This window comes from Lemur catta, chromosome 7, assembly GCF_020740605.2.
Source record: "Lemur catta isolate mLemCat1 chromosome 7, mLemCat1.pri, whole genome shotgun sequence".
Classification (NCBI taxonomy): Eukaryota; Metazoa; Chordata; class Mammalia; order Primates; family Lemuridae; genus Lemur; species Lemur catta.
This window is the reverse complement of record NC_059134.1, coordinates 21891513-21908086: the sequence shown is the minus strand read 5'-3', so window position 1 is coordinate 21908086 and position 16574 is coordinate 21891513. Positions and strand designations below refer to the sequence as shown.

The window sequence follows — 16574 nt, the reverse complement described above, 5'->3', positions numbered from 1 at the left end:
TGTGTGTGTGTGTGTGTGTGTTAAAATGTACAAAACATAAAATTTACCATTTTAATCATTTTCAGTGTACTATTCAGTAGCATTAAGAACATTCACACTATTGTATAGCCACCACCACTGTCCATTTCCAGAACTTTTTCATCATCCTAAACAGAAACTCTAAACCCATTAAACAATAGCTCCCTCTCCCCCTCTCCTCCAAACCCCTGGTAATGTCTACTATACTTTCTGTCTCTATACTTTCTGTGGTACCTAGAATTTGCCTAATCTAGGTACCACATATAAGTGTCCCCTTGTATCTGGCTTATTTCACTTAGCATAATGTTTTCAAGGTTCATTCATTCATGTTGTAGCAAGTATCAGAACTTCATTCCTTTTTAAGGCTGTATCTATATACCATATTTTGTTTATCCATTTATCTGTTGATGCACATTCTGGGTTGTTTCTACTTTTTGGCTATTATGAATAATGCTGCTCTGAACATTGTTGTACAAATATCTGTTTGAGTTCTGGCTTTCAATTCTCATGGGCATCTATCTCAAAGTGGAATTGCTGGATCATATGGTTTAGTACCACACTGAACTTTTTGAGGAACCGCCAAACTGCTTTTCCAAAAAGTCTGCACTATTTTACATTTCCATCAGCAATGCGTAAGGGTTCCAATTTGTCCACATCCTCACCAACAATTACTTTCCCTTTTTTTGATAATAGCCATCCTAGCAGGTGTGAAGTGGTATCTCACTATGATTTGATTTTCATTTCTCTAATGACTAGTGACATTGAGCATTCTTTCTTGTGCTTACTGGCCATTTGTACGTACAGTCGGCCTCTGCATTTGTGGATTCAACCAACCAGGGGTCGAAGAATATTTGGGAAAAAAACTGCATCTATACTAAACACATACAGCCTTTTTTATTGTCATTATTCCCTAAGCAATACAACTATTTACATTGTATTAGGCATTATAAGTAACCTAGAGATGATTTAAAGTATACAGGAGGATGTGTGTTGGTTATATGCAACTACTATACCATTTTATATTAATATAAAGACTGCAGCATCTGTAGATTTTGGTATCCAAGGGGATCCAAGGGGATCCTGGAGCAAATTCCTCAGGGATACTGAGGGACTGACTGGGGTTTTTTTGTTTTTTTTGGAGAAATGTCTGTTCAACTCCTTTGCCCTTTTTTGAATTGAATTATTTGGGGGTTTTGTTGTGGAGTTGTGGGAGTTCTTTGTATATTCTGGATAGTAATCCGTTATCAGACATACGATTTGCAAATATTTTCTCTCATTCTGTGAATTGTCATTTCACTTGCTCAGTGCTCTTAACTTTTTTTTTTTCTTTTTTTGAGACAGAGTCTCGCTCTGTTGTCCGGGCTAGAGTGCCGTGGCATCAGCCTAGCTCACAGCAACCTCAAACTCCCAGGCTCAAGCGATCCTTCTGCCTCAGCCTCCCAAGTAACTGGGACTACAGGCATGCGCCACCATGCCCGACTAATTTTTTCTATATATTTTTAGTTGTCCAAGTAATTTCTTTCTATTTTTTTTTTTTAGTAGAGACGGGGTCTCGCTCTTGCTCAGGCTGGTCTTGAACTCCTAACCTGGAGCGATCCTCCGGCCTCCGCCTCCCAGAGTGCTAGGATTACAGGCGTGAGCCACCGCGCCCGGCCTCTTAACTCTTGAAAAATAGTTTTGTGTACCTCAAAACAACCTTGTAGGATGTATACTGTCTCTGCTTTACAGATAAGAAAATTGAAATCCAATCAAAGATCCACACTGCCCTGCACCTAATACGTTCTCAAAACTTTTCGTTATATTCTCCAGTCATTTCTCGTGGAAAAAAACAAAACAAAACTTTTTTTCGTTACTGTTACTGCCGTTATTGTTATTGCTTCTTAGATAATAATAATCTACGAAGAGTAACAGAAGCTGCTTCAAAAAGATAAAAGACTGGTGGGAAAAATAGAAAGCATAAGCCCACAGAAGTTGCAAGCAGCGCCAGGGATCAAAAAGTTGTATTTATCCTCCATACTCCGACACACAGGTTTCCAAGACCCAGCTTTAAGTTCCACTAAGTTCCAAACCTAACGATCAGGTCAACCTCACCTCTGCCCCTAAATCCCATCCCAAGGCCACTTCCTGCCACCTCTGCCCCTCCCCTAGCCTGCGGCAAGTAAACTGACGCATGCGCCGAGGGAGTGTTTGCGCGCCAGTAGCAAGCTCCGGCGCACACACCCGCTTCCGGCGCGGGGATTAGCTTCCACAAGCTTGGGCGCTTGGTGATGACGTAAGCTCCGGTTGCTGTGCTTAGTCGGAAGTGGGAACCTTTCGGCCGCTGAGACTTTGTGGTGTCTTCGCTGCTGGCCCTTTAGGCTCTGGTAAGAGGGGAAACAGCTTGAGGGGAGGGGTCGTGGAATCTGCAGTGGGATATTTCCCCTAGTCCAATGCCAGTCCAGGCGTCTGCACTCTTACCTCCTCCAAATTCTTTTTCCTGTGCTTTCTTGACCAGGAACCCTTTGCTTCATGAACTTTGACCCTGTCTGATTTGGAACCCCTTACAGTGCCCCAACTTCTGGTGTCTCTCTGAACATTTCTCTCCCCCACTTTGCCAAGCCCCTCCTGGCAAAGGCCGGAATACTGTCCTTGCATTATCTTTTGACTTCCTTTCTCTAGAACGTGTGCCTAGCGGGTGGGTCTCCTCTTCCTGCGAATCCCTTATGGAACATGGAAGGATAAAATATTAAGAGTAGTCGACAAATAGCTAGATGTCAAGAAGATAAAATTTATCACGATTCGTAGTAATCAAACCAGTTGAATGCATATGTCAAAGTGTTGACATTTCTTAAGGCACGTGACCCATATTCACCACTCACAACTTTCCTGGCACTCTGCCCCGTTTTTTCCTAGGGTTTCGAAGACACTTCTAAAATTGAGTGACCACAGCTCAGAGGGCTAATATTTGATGAGTCTTCCCTTTGGGATCAGTTTTTTATTCTGAAAGCAAGGATGTGTTTAGTTTCACTGTCATTGAATGTTTTGGCTCCACGTGGGAGCCCACCTAAGATAAAATGGAACCCAAGAATTAATGCTGTCTGCCTTTTGACTTGATGAGATCCTTCTAGCTTGCAAATAGATGTGTTGAAGGAATTTGTTGCCACATTAGCATGGCCTCAAAGTATTGGGTGAAACATATGCCAATGAAAACATTTGTTTAATTCCTATTTTTGTTTGACGTATGTGTTGCTCACCAGGACAGAGTGTGATTTAATAGAGCTTGGTTTTAACAATCCCAGTTTTATGAAGTGTTCCAGATATTTCTGCTTACAGTCTGTACCAAGTCTGATGTTAAAACGTTTGTGTGCTCACGAGAGCCAACAAGGGCCCTTAAAGAATTAGCAGTGCTGTTTATAAGTAAAAGCTTGAATCAAGGGAAGGGGAGAGAATTTTGTAGGATGGCTGTTGTAGATTCTTGCAGCAGGTACACCAGAGTGAAGTTGTTTTCAAGGAGGACATATTCGAAAAGCTTCAAACGGTTGGTGATTGTACCATCTCAAAAGCTGACAAAAGGATAGTGTTGTATCTCTGTATGGCAGTTGAAAATAGGAGATTATAAATCCCCAATGACACTATTGAATACTAAAACAAACAAAATATCAAGTGTCCATTTTATCAGACCTTTCTTTTAGGATGGGTTATAGCTGGGTACTCTTATTTACATTTGTAAGTCCAATGAACAAATCTAAACTGGCATCTCCACAGAAGTTCTCATCAAGTGATCAGTCCTCCTTTTTCCTTTAAATCTTTTCTATAAGTGACTACATACTTTTAGCCTGTTTTCTATGAAAATAGTTTGTGCACAGATTTGAAATACATATGAAAAAGATGAGCTTAGTGAAAGGTAGTTGAAAATGTTTTTGTTTTTCACAGACAGTAGAGATAACAGCAGAGATTTATTTTCATTCTGTATTCTTTGCTGAGATACCAAAGAGCCGCACCATCTGGCCTGCTAGCTTGACCTTCCACGGCAACCCAAGACAAGTAGTAAAGCCCTTACCTTGAAGTATGATCATGGGTGATACCATTGATTACAAGTAGTTCATGAATAGCTACATGTAAGATTGAGTCATTCAATAAATATTTAGGATTTGTGATTGTGGTATATAATCTCAGACACAGAAGAAAGAATAATCAGATATGAACATGTACTCAAAGAACATACAGTCTAGCAAGGTAGATCTGCTTAGGGCCTGGCGTGGTGGCTCACGCCTGTAATCCCAGCACTCTGGGAGGCCGAGGTGGGAGGATCGCTCAAGGTCAGGAGTTGGAGACCAGCCTGAGCAAGAGCGAGACCCCATCTCTACTAAAAATAGAAATAAATGATTTGGACAGCTAAAAAAATATATATAGAAGAAAAAAATTAGCCGGGCATGGTGGCGCATGCCTGTAGTCCCAGCTATTCGGGAGGCTGAGGCAGGAGGATTGCTTGAGCCCAGGAGTTTGAGGTTGCTGTGAGCTAGGCTGACACCACGGCACTCTAGCCCAGGCAACAGAGCGAGACTCTGTCTCAAAAAAAAAATCTGCTTAGAAATACAATGTAGAAAGTTTAAAATCCTAGTAAAAATAAATGTCGTAGGAAGCTAGCTTCTTTATGTAGTGTGACAGTATAGAATTGAGAAAGGAGGAAATAATGCCATTTATGGTAATAAATTCTTTGTCTTGATAATCTTAAGAGCTTTTCTATATCATATGTCCTATATTCCTGGCTTTCAACTTGCTTTCTGCTTATGTGGTACAGGTGACATATGTCCTTTGTAATAATCTGTATTCTTTTCAGTTGCTTGGCTTATGTAATTTGGGGGAATTTATTGGATTTTATAACTGAAAAGTCCAGAAGACTTTCTCTTTCCATCTCTTAACTCTGTTTTTCTATATGTTGGCTTACTTTTAGGCTAGACCTTTTCTAAATGGTGTAAAGATAGCAACTCTAGGTTTATATCTTACCAGCCTAGCAACCCAAGCAGGAAAAAAAACCTCCATTTTCTATAGATTCAGCCACAGGCTGAAGCTGGTATTCATTGACTCTGTTAGGCTTCCATAGTGCCTTGTGCCCACTCCTGGATCAATCACTTTGGCCAGAAAATGCCATATTCTTTTTACCTAGGCCGGACTCATATGACCATACCTGGAGCTAGTGGGTGAGTTCAACCCCTTCTGAACCTATGAGCTAAGTGGAATGGATACCTGAAGGAAAAATTGGGGTACCATTGAAAAAAGAGGATGATGTTGTGGAAACAGAAAATAACAAGAGCTCACTACACTTTTTGCGTACCTCTGGAATTCAGGGTATCTTAGGATGGAAGTAGAATCGTGGTCAGCCAACAATGAGACAATTCTTGATGCACCTACATTAATTAGGAGTTACAATGATGCTTATGCAGTGGTAACATGGGGAAAAGCCCTCTCAAACCCTCTCATGGTCATTAATTCCAACACTAAATTTGACATCTTTCCTTTTTTGGTATTAGTAAGCTTGATAAAAATATCCATAGCAAAAAATAAAATACATAGAGCAACATCTAACAGTTCAATTCTTTGAAGCATTAAAGCTCTGCACCCTGCTGGGAGGAGACTAGACTGTCTGCCTAAGTCATTACAGCTAATTAGCCATTAGCTGTTATGCAGGAACCATGTGCAGAGGAGCCTGAAGCCAGTGGTGGAGATGCCTCAGAATTGTCAAGAAGAGTTATAATCTCTTCCTCCAGTAAATAGGGTAACTTTTTCGACTTGTGTTAGCTTTTGTTAACATGATTCTGTAAGGAGTCTTACCTCAGTAAGCTAAAGGTAGACCAAATATTCTTTTTTCCTTCTTCCCTTATACCCATGGCCTCACTCTTTCTAAGGCCTTTGTCCTTGTAACAATTCAACGTCCTTATAAGCCGAATATTCATACCCTTTGTCTCTTCCCACCCTTTTCAAGGTGGTATTTCTATGCTGTGGCCTTAAAATTTGAGAAAGGGGAGAAGGCCTTTCAGGGAGCTCTGCTTATCCCGTTATGCCACTGAGTTCACTTGGCCTTGAATGAGGAAATGTAATCAGAAGAGTGCAAATGCAAGTTCAGTCAGCTCTACTAAATACCTTTGAGGTATATATCTATTGCATAGTACACAGTAGACCTGAGATTTGGAATTTGTGTTTCTCCAGTATTAAAAAATCAGAAACAGTGAAAGTTACAGAATTAAGTGAAGACTGTTTAGTTTTTAGTGGAAGAAATATGAGTAGTTGTAATCCTATGAATAGATAGATTGCTTAATAGATAATTGAAAACCCACAACATACAGCTAATATGGTTCTGATCCTAATTTGCCTTCCAAATCTAAGGTATGGGCTTTCATTTAGTTTATATGTAGCTAAGGAATTTCTAGCTCCAACCCTAAGTCCTAGAAGTCTGAACAGGTACCACCTTGTCTTCCCCACAGTGAATGAGAACTACTCTGCCAACTTAGTGACTTATGGGAAATCTATAGTTCTTGCCTTATTATTTTTAAGTGTCACATTTTTTGTTGTTGCAATTTAGTAGGTGAGTTCTCTCCTTAACTTCAATAATTCTTCCTACTTAGCATAGTTTCTTAAAGGTATAGCAGATAGAAATGTCAACAGATAAATGCATTCCAGCTGAACATTTTTTAGGCTTTTTAGTTTTAGCTGTCCCCAAATCAGGCCACTGTGTCCAGTTGGTAGGTTTGTAACCATTTTGCCAAAAATGTCTTGAGGTTTGGGGTAGGAATTGGAAAGTCTTAACCCAAAACCTTTTTAAATGTATTGTACTTGAAAATGGAAAAAGGAACAACTATGGGTATATTACAGCTATTGTATTACCTGCCCTTCTGTGTCCAATACCTGTCCTTTGTATAGCCCCTCCCCCTAGGTCTGAATGGAGGATACCTTAAAGTGAAATGACAGACCAGGAGAATAACAACAACATCTCAAGTAACCCCTTTGCTGCTCTTTTTGGCTCCCTGGCTGATGCCAAGCAGTTCGCAGCAATCCAAAAAGAGCAGCTGAAGCAACAATCTGGTAAGTGGAGAAGCCAGTAACAGCAGATAAGATGACCTAGAAAGGGGTCTTTCCAAATTAAGTATCCTTTGAGTCCTTAATTGCAAATGGAATGTAAGTTTGGGGCAGAAGTTGGTTTTTATGTTGGTTTTTATTTTGGGGTCCTCCCCTCTCCTGTCCTCCCCCTTGCATTAAAAAAAAGATCAGATAACAGGTGGATTCCTAGTAACAGATGCCAGTCATGATCCCAAAGCTGTCAAGCTGTTTTATTTTTTTTTTAATAACCTAGTAAAAACTATTTAAATAAATCTTTTTAACATAGGAAACTAAAGTGGTAGGTATAGGTGTGGAAAGCAGCTATAGAAACCAGATGTAAAAGGAGGAATTAGAAAAGCTTTTTGACCTGTAGGCAAATGAGATTTGTTCTTAAGCTTAGCATTTCAAAGGCCCTCTCAAGTGAAGTGCTGCTTCTGTTCCACTGGGAGGCCTCTTTTGTAGCTTATTGCTGTTAGGACAGACTTCTTAAAAAAAATCAATCAGATTTTTGGCCTTAATGGAAAAAAAATCACAATAATACCTCACTAATCAGCGGAATGGTTTTCCTTATCTGGGACCAAATTTAAGATTAAGTCCAGCTTCCGTCTGTCAGGAGACATAGATTAGAAGAATTAGAGTGAGATTTCTCACATGTGTTAGTCTTCTGAGGATATTCACAATCTTTCAAACCAGAAATTGCTCCCATTCTCCTCTCTCAAAAAAGAATAATAGTGTTTTTCTTTTGAGAAAAAGAAAAATGCTTACATTTTTCCTTTGTTTATTTAAAAAAAAACCACTCAGATACATAGCTAATTTGTGGCCTTGCCTTTTGGTTAGGATTGAATAAAAAGGAAGTAAAGGCAAAACAGATGAGTGGTAGACAAGGTGAGTGATGGATGAAGCAAGGGAAAAATAAATGCAATGCTGACTTTTTAACGTGATTTTCTGAGTCTTTGAAATCTCTCCTAGATTTCTATTATACAGGCTCAGAACAGAAAATCTTGAATTAGGAGATTGTAGAAGAGAAAGATGAGTGAAGAATATGAAAAATAAGAAAATAGAAAGTATAATTTATCAGTACGTGGTTGAGGGAAATTTTACTAAAAAGATTCTTAGCTTCTATCACTGTAGGAGTTCAGAGGAGAATTTGAGAGTATAGGAGCTGGGCAACAACACTTGTCCTTCTGGCTGTAAACAGACATAGGCTGGCTAGAGTTGGGAGCATTTTGGGCACCAAGCAGAGGGGACAAGTCAAGCACATGCCTTTCTGTTACTATTTTGGCACCTCCTCATCCTGGTTTGTTTACACTGAGTTTATCATGTCACCAGGTCCAACCTGTTTGCCACCAGCAATTAGTATTCTGCCAAAACCTTTGGCTTCACTTTTACTAAACTCACCACTCTGTCGGTAGAGAAAAGCAGATATAGACTCCTGTGTGGCTTTTGGTAAATAGCACTACTTTTATAGTTATCCAGCATGAGTGCCATTTTGAGAGACCCTCTGAAGTTGCTTTATAAAAAATGAAAGGGATTCAGTCAATAAAAAACTAACAAACCAGAGAGAATAAAAAAAGAACAAAAGATGTGGTAAGCAACTTATATATGATAATCAAATGATTTAAAAAATCTAGTCTCACCAATCATTAGAGAAATGCCAATTAAAATAACAATTAAATCTTGGCATTATGGTGCGTGCCTGTTGTCTCAGCTACTCGGGAGGCTAAGGTGGGAGGATCACTTGAGGCCATCACTTGGGCTATGATCGCGCCACTACACTCCAGCCCGGGCTACATAGCAAGACCTTGTCTCAAAAAAAGATTCAGTTTTTTACCTATGAACTGTGTGAATTTAAATAGGTACCAACTCATATACTTTTGAGTTAGCACACAGAGCAGTCTTTCTGAGGGTAACTTGGTAGTAAATGTTAACTTTTTAAATTTTCAAACTCTTTCACCCAACAGTTCTTCTATGAATTTATGCTACAGAAATACTCACAGATGTGAACAAAAAGTTAAGTTGTATTTAGTACAGTATTTAAAATCATGAAAAATTAGAAACAACCCTATTGTTCATCAGTTGAGAAGTAGCTACAAAAATCACAGTGCACACAAAAGATGCAGTCCTATGCAGCTATTGAGAAGAATGAGGTATGAACTATTGTCCAAGCCATGAAAAAGAAAGAAAAGAAAAGAGTAAGGTAGACCTCTAAATGACCTAACCCAGAAAGGTATTGGTGCTGATTAGGTTAAAACGCAAACAGAAAACCGCTGTGTATCATATGATCCTATTTTTCAAAAAAATTAAAGATTATAGTAATGAACATTAGCACCAGAATAGGAAAAAAATCTGGAACACTGTTAAGTGAAGTGGTTGTCTTTAGTGAATTGTTTCAGTGGAGACTTTCTACACTATATTTTCCTGTATAGTTTGGAATTCTTAAAAATAAATGTGGTCTCTTGAAATCAGAAAAAAGCCATACATTTAAAATAATTAAAGACATTTTGATCTCTTAGGTAATTCTTTGTTCACTAAAATTCTGTAGAGAAGATAATGTTGCTATTTTTGGCAGTGTGAAGTATAATTATGGGTAGAGATAATAAAACTTTTACTTTATAAAATGTGCTAGGATCTGTAGCCAGAGATTTCAAAACCTATACTTCCTTGACTTGATTTGTTCACTAATTAGATAATTAACTTATTTCACATCTGAAATTATCCTCGTCTTGGTTACATTTATCATTTTTGATAGTATACTGGTTCTCTCTTAAAGAGAGGCATGTAACATTTAACAGTTTACATTTTCTGACAGATGAACTTCCAGCTAGCCCAGATGACTCGGATAATAGTGTATCAGAGAGCCTGGATGAATTTGATTACTCTGTGGCTGAAATTAGCCGCTCATTCCGGTCACAGCAGGAAATATGTGAGCAACTCAACATCAATCACATGATCCAAAGGATCTTCCTCATTACTCTGGACAACAGTAAGTTATAGACTTGTAGCAAATTTATTCATTATTCTACTCTTCCTACTTTGGCTTGGGCTAGAAACTTGCTCTAATCATTAGACATAACAGAAACCTATTCCTTCTAATGATTAGATGCAAACCCACTCACTGGAATCCCTGGAACACAGGTTTTATATTTCAGTGAAGCTTTTAGTATGACCTAAAAACAGTAGTAAGACACAGATGTAACTTTCGTTCCCATTTTGGTACTGACTGCACCATATAGCTACTTGCCTTTACTACCTTAAAAGGGAAATGGGAATGGTAGCCAAACCCTTTTCTTCTCAGAGGTAACCCAGATATTCCCATAGAAGCTGTGAGAGGTGTTTTTCCTCTGTGGTTAAACCCCGAAGTTATTACTAATGTATGCAATTTACTCTTTTAGTGTCATGATGTTAGATTTATAACAAAGCCCGTTCTCTGTGGCTGGAAGGGAACAAAGATTTAAATCTTCAGATGCTGTTTTGTGTATTGGAATCATTCTGATATTGCCTGAGTCAAACTTGGAGTTCAAGAGAAATGCTGTCAAGATCAGTTGTCTGTATAAGACAGAAACATTATCCTTAACCTGTCAGATTAAAACCATTTCCCAGGTGATCCAAGCTTGAAAAGTGGGAATGGCATCCCCAGCCGATGTGTATATTTGGAAGAAATGGCAGTAGAGCTGGAAGATCAAGACTGCCTTGATATGAACAATGTTGAGCAGGTACCATTTTATGTTCCTAACACATGCCCTCAGCAGAAGTTAGCCACACAGCCAAACTCTGCTCAGCATTCTCCAGCTTCACTTAAGTCCATCTCTTGAGTTGTTTGTGGTGGTCCTCTTTTGAAATCTTCTTATCTACTGTGGCCACATGTCCAAATCTATCCATCCTCTAAGAACCAGTTAAAATGCCATCTTATTTACAAAACTTTGCCAGATAAGAGTTGTTATTCCCTTCTCTGAGTTCCTAGAGTAATCTGTCTATGCATCTCTTATGGGTATTGCCACTTTCTGTCTCACGTTGTGGCTTTTTTATGTACCTGTCTTATTTCCTCTATTGGACACTTAAGTTCTTGAAAGTAAGGCCCATCTCTTTTTCTTCTTCATATCCTTTCGTCGTCCATTTTGTTCCTATAAAAGAATACCTGAGATGGTAATTTTAAAGAAAAGGGATTTATTTAGTTCATGGTTCTGCAGGCTGAGAAGTTGAAGGGCACGGCCCTGGCTTCAGATGAGGACTTTGATGCTGTGTCACAATATAGTAGAGATCACAGGGGAAGCAGACACTGTGAGGAGGGGAAAACCTGAGGGGCATCCTGGCTTTGTAACAAACCACTCTGGAGGAATCTAATCCATTCCCTTGAGAACTAGTCCAGTCTCTCAAGTGAGAACTCACTACTGCAAGAACAGCACCGAGCCATTCATGACAGATCCACCCCCCACAACCCAAACACCTCCCAGTAGGCCACACCACCATGTTGGGGATCAAATTTCAACATGAGCTTTGGAGGGGACAAATATTCAAACCATACCATTTTCCAAAATCAAAAGAGTGTATTTTACCTTGGATGCCTGATTAACATTAAAGGAATAAGTTTGGTAGGGAAGACACATGACAACTTGTGGTTTATCAAGTGTGAGTGAGGTCAGCAATCACACAGAATAGTAGATTTCACATAGAAGTTTAATCACTGATTCTTAACACCATTCAACAAATAGTCTTTTAGTGCATACTCTGTGCTGGGGCTATGCTAGACACTCGGCTTGATTTAGGATAACTTTATATATACAATAATTTTCTAATATTTTCTAAAGTAATAAGATACTGGATCCTTTTTTCCCTACTTCATTCTACATCCAAGTCTGTGATTCTTGCAATAACCTCTGTCAGAATTACTTTTTATATCTTAATGTTCTAAGATTAATTTTGAAATGGTTAGCTTTTTGTTTGTTTGTTTTTCTTAATAGGCCCTCTTTGCTCGCTTATTACTTCAAGATCCAGGCAATCACTTGATTAACATGACTTCTTCTACAACGTTGAATCTCTCTGCTGATCGAGATGCAGGGGAGAGGCACATTTTTTGCTACCTTTACTCCTGCTTCCAAAGAGCCAAGGAAGAGGTAAAGGAATAATCCTCATTGAATACTATATTGTCCTCTTGGATATGACTTTAGCATGTAAACCAGAGTTGTATCAATGTATTTAATATCACTTTATATACATTATACTATGTTTGGAACTAGATATTAAAGGCACTATTAGTTTGTCTTCTAAAGCTTTAGTCTCCTTTCTGTGGCTTGGGGTCCACCCCCTCGCCAGTTAATCAGTGCTTAGCATTCTCTCTACAAACTTCTTTATAAATCACACCCTTAGAAAAGGTCTCATAAATTCATTTCCACTGAGGTATAAATATTAGAGTAGGCTAAGCCTGACACTTCCAGGATTGGAATTTTAACAGGTAGGTTATTCCCTAAGCCAGAGAATGAATCTCTCATGAATTTTCAAGTATCCACAGAAGACGAGTATTATTTTGGCATCCAATAGCTCTTCCATTCATTTCACTTTGTCTACCCTTGTTCCAGGTTATAGAGCTAGGCTCTTCTCTCTCTTCTTCATGTTCTTTGCAGATTACCAAAGTTCCAGAGAACTTGCTACCCTTTGCAGTGCAGTGTAGGAATCTCACTGTGTCCAATACCCGAACAGTTCTCCTCACCCCGGAGATCTACGTTGACCAAAACATCCACGAGCAGCTGGTAGATTTGATGTTGGAAGCCATTCAAGGAGCCCGTGAGTATATAAGCAAGATCTGTGCGCTTCTACATTTTGATTTTCAAATCTGAAATTTCACTAATTGCATTAGAAAGTCTCAGAGCCATTGTGGTTCTGGTATAAATTAAGGAAGAGAGATCTCACCTTCATCTTTGAGGTTGAATATCAATAGAATGAAGCTGAGCACAGTGGCACATGCCTCTTAGTCCTAGCTACTCAGGAGGCTGAGGCAGGAAGATCCCTTGAGCCCAGGAATTTGAGGTTATAGTGCCCTGTGATCACACCTGTGATAGCCATTGCACTCTGGCCTGGGCAACATAATGAGACCTCCCCCCACAATCTCTAAAAAAAATTATAATTATCAGAAGTAAAGAGCCAGTGTATAAAGGCATGTAAAAATTCCTGTGGCCTCCTTTCTCTCTCATTTGTCTTCTGTTAGATTTTGAAGATGTAACTGAGTTTCTGGAAGAGGTCATTGAAGCCTTGATATTAGATGAGGAAGTTCGAACATTTCCAGAAGTCATGATTCCAGTGTTTGATATTTTATTGGGCCGAATAAAAGATCTAGAGCTCTGCCAGATCCTGTTGTATGCATATCTGGATATTCTTCTTTATTTCACTAGGCAAAAGGATTTGGCAAAGGTAGGTCTAAAAGGTGGTATATATTCAGTTGAGCTGGAGATGTAATACTTGATGTTTCTCTTTCCTGAGTACACTATAATATTACCTATAGAATAAGAGAAAGATAGATTGGTTGTTGTATAAACTTAACTCTTTGAGGCCCTTTCACCCCATCACCCTATCTCACCATACAAGTAAGTAAGTACGACTTGTCTTCTGTTACAGGTTTTTGTAGAATATATTCAGCCCAAGGACCCTAATAATGGGCAGATGTACCAGAAGACCTTGCTGGGAGTAATTCTGAATATCTCTTGCTTATTAAAGACTCCAGGTGTTGTAGAAAATCATGGCTACTTCCTGAATCCATCTCGTTCCAGTCCCCAGGAGATCAAAGTACAAGAGGCCAACATCCATCAGGTGGAACTGTTTACCAGGGGTATCCTAGCCCCCTGATCTTAGATTAAATAGTTTCCTCAGGAAGCAGTTACAGATAAGGCTGCTTGAGCTTGTTTGGGAAAGCAAATTAATCTGGTTGGCTTTTACCATAATCAGATAAAGAAAGTGCCCTCTGTTTAACATGTGCTGAGCGCAGAGGATAAGCCCTTGTGTGGGGTGAGAATCAGCTGCTGCTCCTCTTTGCCTGTGCTGTAGTACTGTCACTCCTCTCAACCCTCATTTTTCTCATTGAGCTATTTCTTATGACCTAAGCTCCTAAAATCTTTTTTTTTTCCCCTAAAATTTTTTGACTGTACTGTAGCTTTATAAACCCAATTTTTTTTTTCTTTCCCTCCCTTCTCCTATGTCTTCTCTATTGGGGCTTCTACACATAAATTAAAATAGAAGTCTAGCCAACATGAAGCATTTAAATGATTGAATTGGGGATAGTGTAAAGTCTCCTGTTTCCCATGTAATCATCACAACTCTCTAAAACAGGGGTTGGCAAACTATAGTGATAGCCAAATCTGGCCTGTTTTTATAAATGAAGTTTTTTGAACACAGCCATGCCCATTAGTATATGTATTGTTTATGGCTTGATTTCATGCTACAGTGGTACAGTGGAATAATTGCTACAGAGACCATATGGCAAGCAATGCCAAAAATACTTGCCATCAGGGGAACCTGTGGCATTCTGATTTCAAGTTATTCTTTTTTAAGCACCAAAGGAGGCAAGAAAAGCTTCATCTTTCTCTGTTGCACCCCTTTTAATAAAAGGATTTATTCTGTAAAATTTGGATTCAGTAAAAAGGCCGCAATTAAGGACCTAGAAGGCCACATGTGGCCTTGAGGCAGTAGGTTCCCCACCCCTGACATTGATCCTTTGCAGAAAAAGTTTTCCAACCCCTGCTCTAAAACTATCTAATGCTATCTGCAGTTTGGCAGCTAGTCAGAAAATCTCTCATAAGTGCCCAGAAATAGATTTTTTAAAAATCAGAACTGAGGGATAAGGCACAGGGAGAGTGAAGGGAAAGATTAGGATTAGCACATTTTTAGAAACTGCCAATTGCTAAGGTTTAGGAGTAAAAAATACTAGGATTGTGCAACTGGAATGTTCTGTGGTTGTGTTTTCTGGTTAAACAGTTCATGGCTCAGTTCCATGAAAAGATCTACCAGATGCTGAAGAACTTACTCCAGCTCTCTCCAGAAACCAAGCACTGTATCTTGTCCTGGCTTGGAAACTGTTTGCATGCAAATGCAGGCCGCACCAAGATTTGGGCCAATCAGATGCCAGAAATCTTCTTCCAAATGTATGCCTCGGATGCCTTCTTTCTGAATCTGGGTGCTGCTCTCCTGAAGCTGTGCCAGCCATTTTGCAAGCCCAGATCCTCTCGGCTCCTCACCTTTAATCCCACTTACTGTGCCCTGAAGGAGTTGAATGATGAAGAACGAAAAATTAAAAATGTACACATGAGAGGTAGGGGGGGGAACTGGGCTTCTCAACACAGTGTGTGTGTATGTATGTGTAATGTCTAAGGCATTCACTCACTTATCCTTTTTCACAAAGTGCCTCTTTCTCAAAAAAAGGTGAGACAAAAAAAAGAACTACTTAAAATTTTTTAAAGACAGACTTTTTTAAAAAAACCAACAGGTAGCTTTTAAATGTGCTTTAGTGAGACCTACTCTCTGGATTTGGTAGCCTTGGGTATTCATTCATTCACTCGTTCTTTACAAAAATTAATAAAGCATAGTCTCCATCCTTTTTCAACTCAGAGGCTCCAGAAGAGGGCAGATGTATCAACAGAGCATTATAATATGGTGTAGGGCTAAGCTGTGGGAGCACAGAGGAGGGAGTAAATAATAAATTCTGCAGAAGTTAGAGATCTCCATAACTGAATTTTGAAAGACAAGTTGTGTTTTACCAGGCAAAGGAGCAAGAGAGTCCCTTTATCCAGAGGGAAGAACAAGTATAAAGGTACAAAGCTCTGGGAAGTCTTGACTGAGGAATAGTGAGAAGCTCAGTGTGGCTAGAGCAAGGGGAAGGTAGGAGGTAGAGGAAATGGGTCTGGAGAGGAAGCAGTTAGGAGTGGATTGGAAAAAACTTAATACAGAGAAGTGAAAAGAGGAAAATAAATGACTCAATTCTACCACTCAAAGTGGATCGCTCTTAATTTTGGTATATTTTCTTCCAGTTTTATAGCTCTTCTAATTATAAATGTGATACCTGTTCAAAAACAATCTTAAATACAGAAAAGGCACAAAATGAATACAAAAGATCCATTGCCTAATACATGAGAAAATCTGCAGTATTATTCCTTTTAATATTTGGCGATTCCATGGTTAAGTGAAAGAGTATTAACTGTATTTCTATAGAGAGTAGCCAAAAGATGTTAGACAAAGAAGTAATGTGATGACAAGAGTTGTTTTTAAGAAGATATCACTGGTAGTAGTGTGGAAGTTAAACGAGAGTAAGGGGAGACTGGAAACCAAGGTAGATGTCTGTGGCAAGCCATTTATTGTTCCTTTTAACTTCTTTGAGGTTTGGACAAAGAAACCTGTTTGATCCCAACTGTGCAGGAGCCGAAGTTTCCCCAAAACTACAACCTTGTAACAGAGAACCTTGCCCTGACAGAGTACACTTTGTACTTGGGATTTCACAGGTAACC

At 39.2% G+C, this 16574-nt stretch overlaps 1 protein-coding gene across 2 annotated transcripts in view; it reads left to right on the top strand.

Annotated features, from left to right (window-relative positions):
* The first annotated feature begins 2287 nt into the window (after positions 1 to 2287).
* The window catches only part of UBE4A (ubiquitination factor E4A), a 33803-nt gene continuing 19516 nt past the window's right edge, over positions 2288 to 16574 (top strand). The window contains exons 1-10 of one of the 2 annotated variants that reach the window (XM_045556368.1): positions 2288 to 2381; positions 6916 to 7077; positions 9902 to 10075; positions 10693 to 10805; positions 12051 to 12203; positions 12711 to 12870; positions 13292 to 13494; positions 13699 to 13890; positions 15052 to 15385; positions 16448 to 16568. In XM_045556368.1, the coding sequence (XP_045412324.1) occupies positions 6957 to 7077; positions 9902 to 10075; positions 10693 to 10805; positions 12051 to 12203; positions 12711 to 12870; positions 13292 to 13494; positions 13699 to 13890; positions 15052 to 15385; positions 16448 to 16568 (1571 nt within the window). In that variant the 5' untranslated portion in view covers positions 2288 to 2381; positions 6916 to 6956. Of the gene's footprint in view, positions 2382 to 6915; positions 7078 to 9901; positions 10076 to 10674; positions 10806 to 12050; positions 12204 to 12710; positions 12871 to 13291; positions 13495 to 13698; positions 13891 to 15051; positions 15386 to 16447; positions 16569 to 16574 lie in introns of those variants that run through there. The other variant, XM_045556369.1, reaches the window with a different exon arrangement.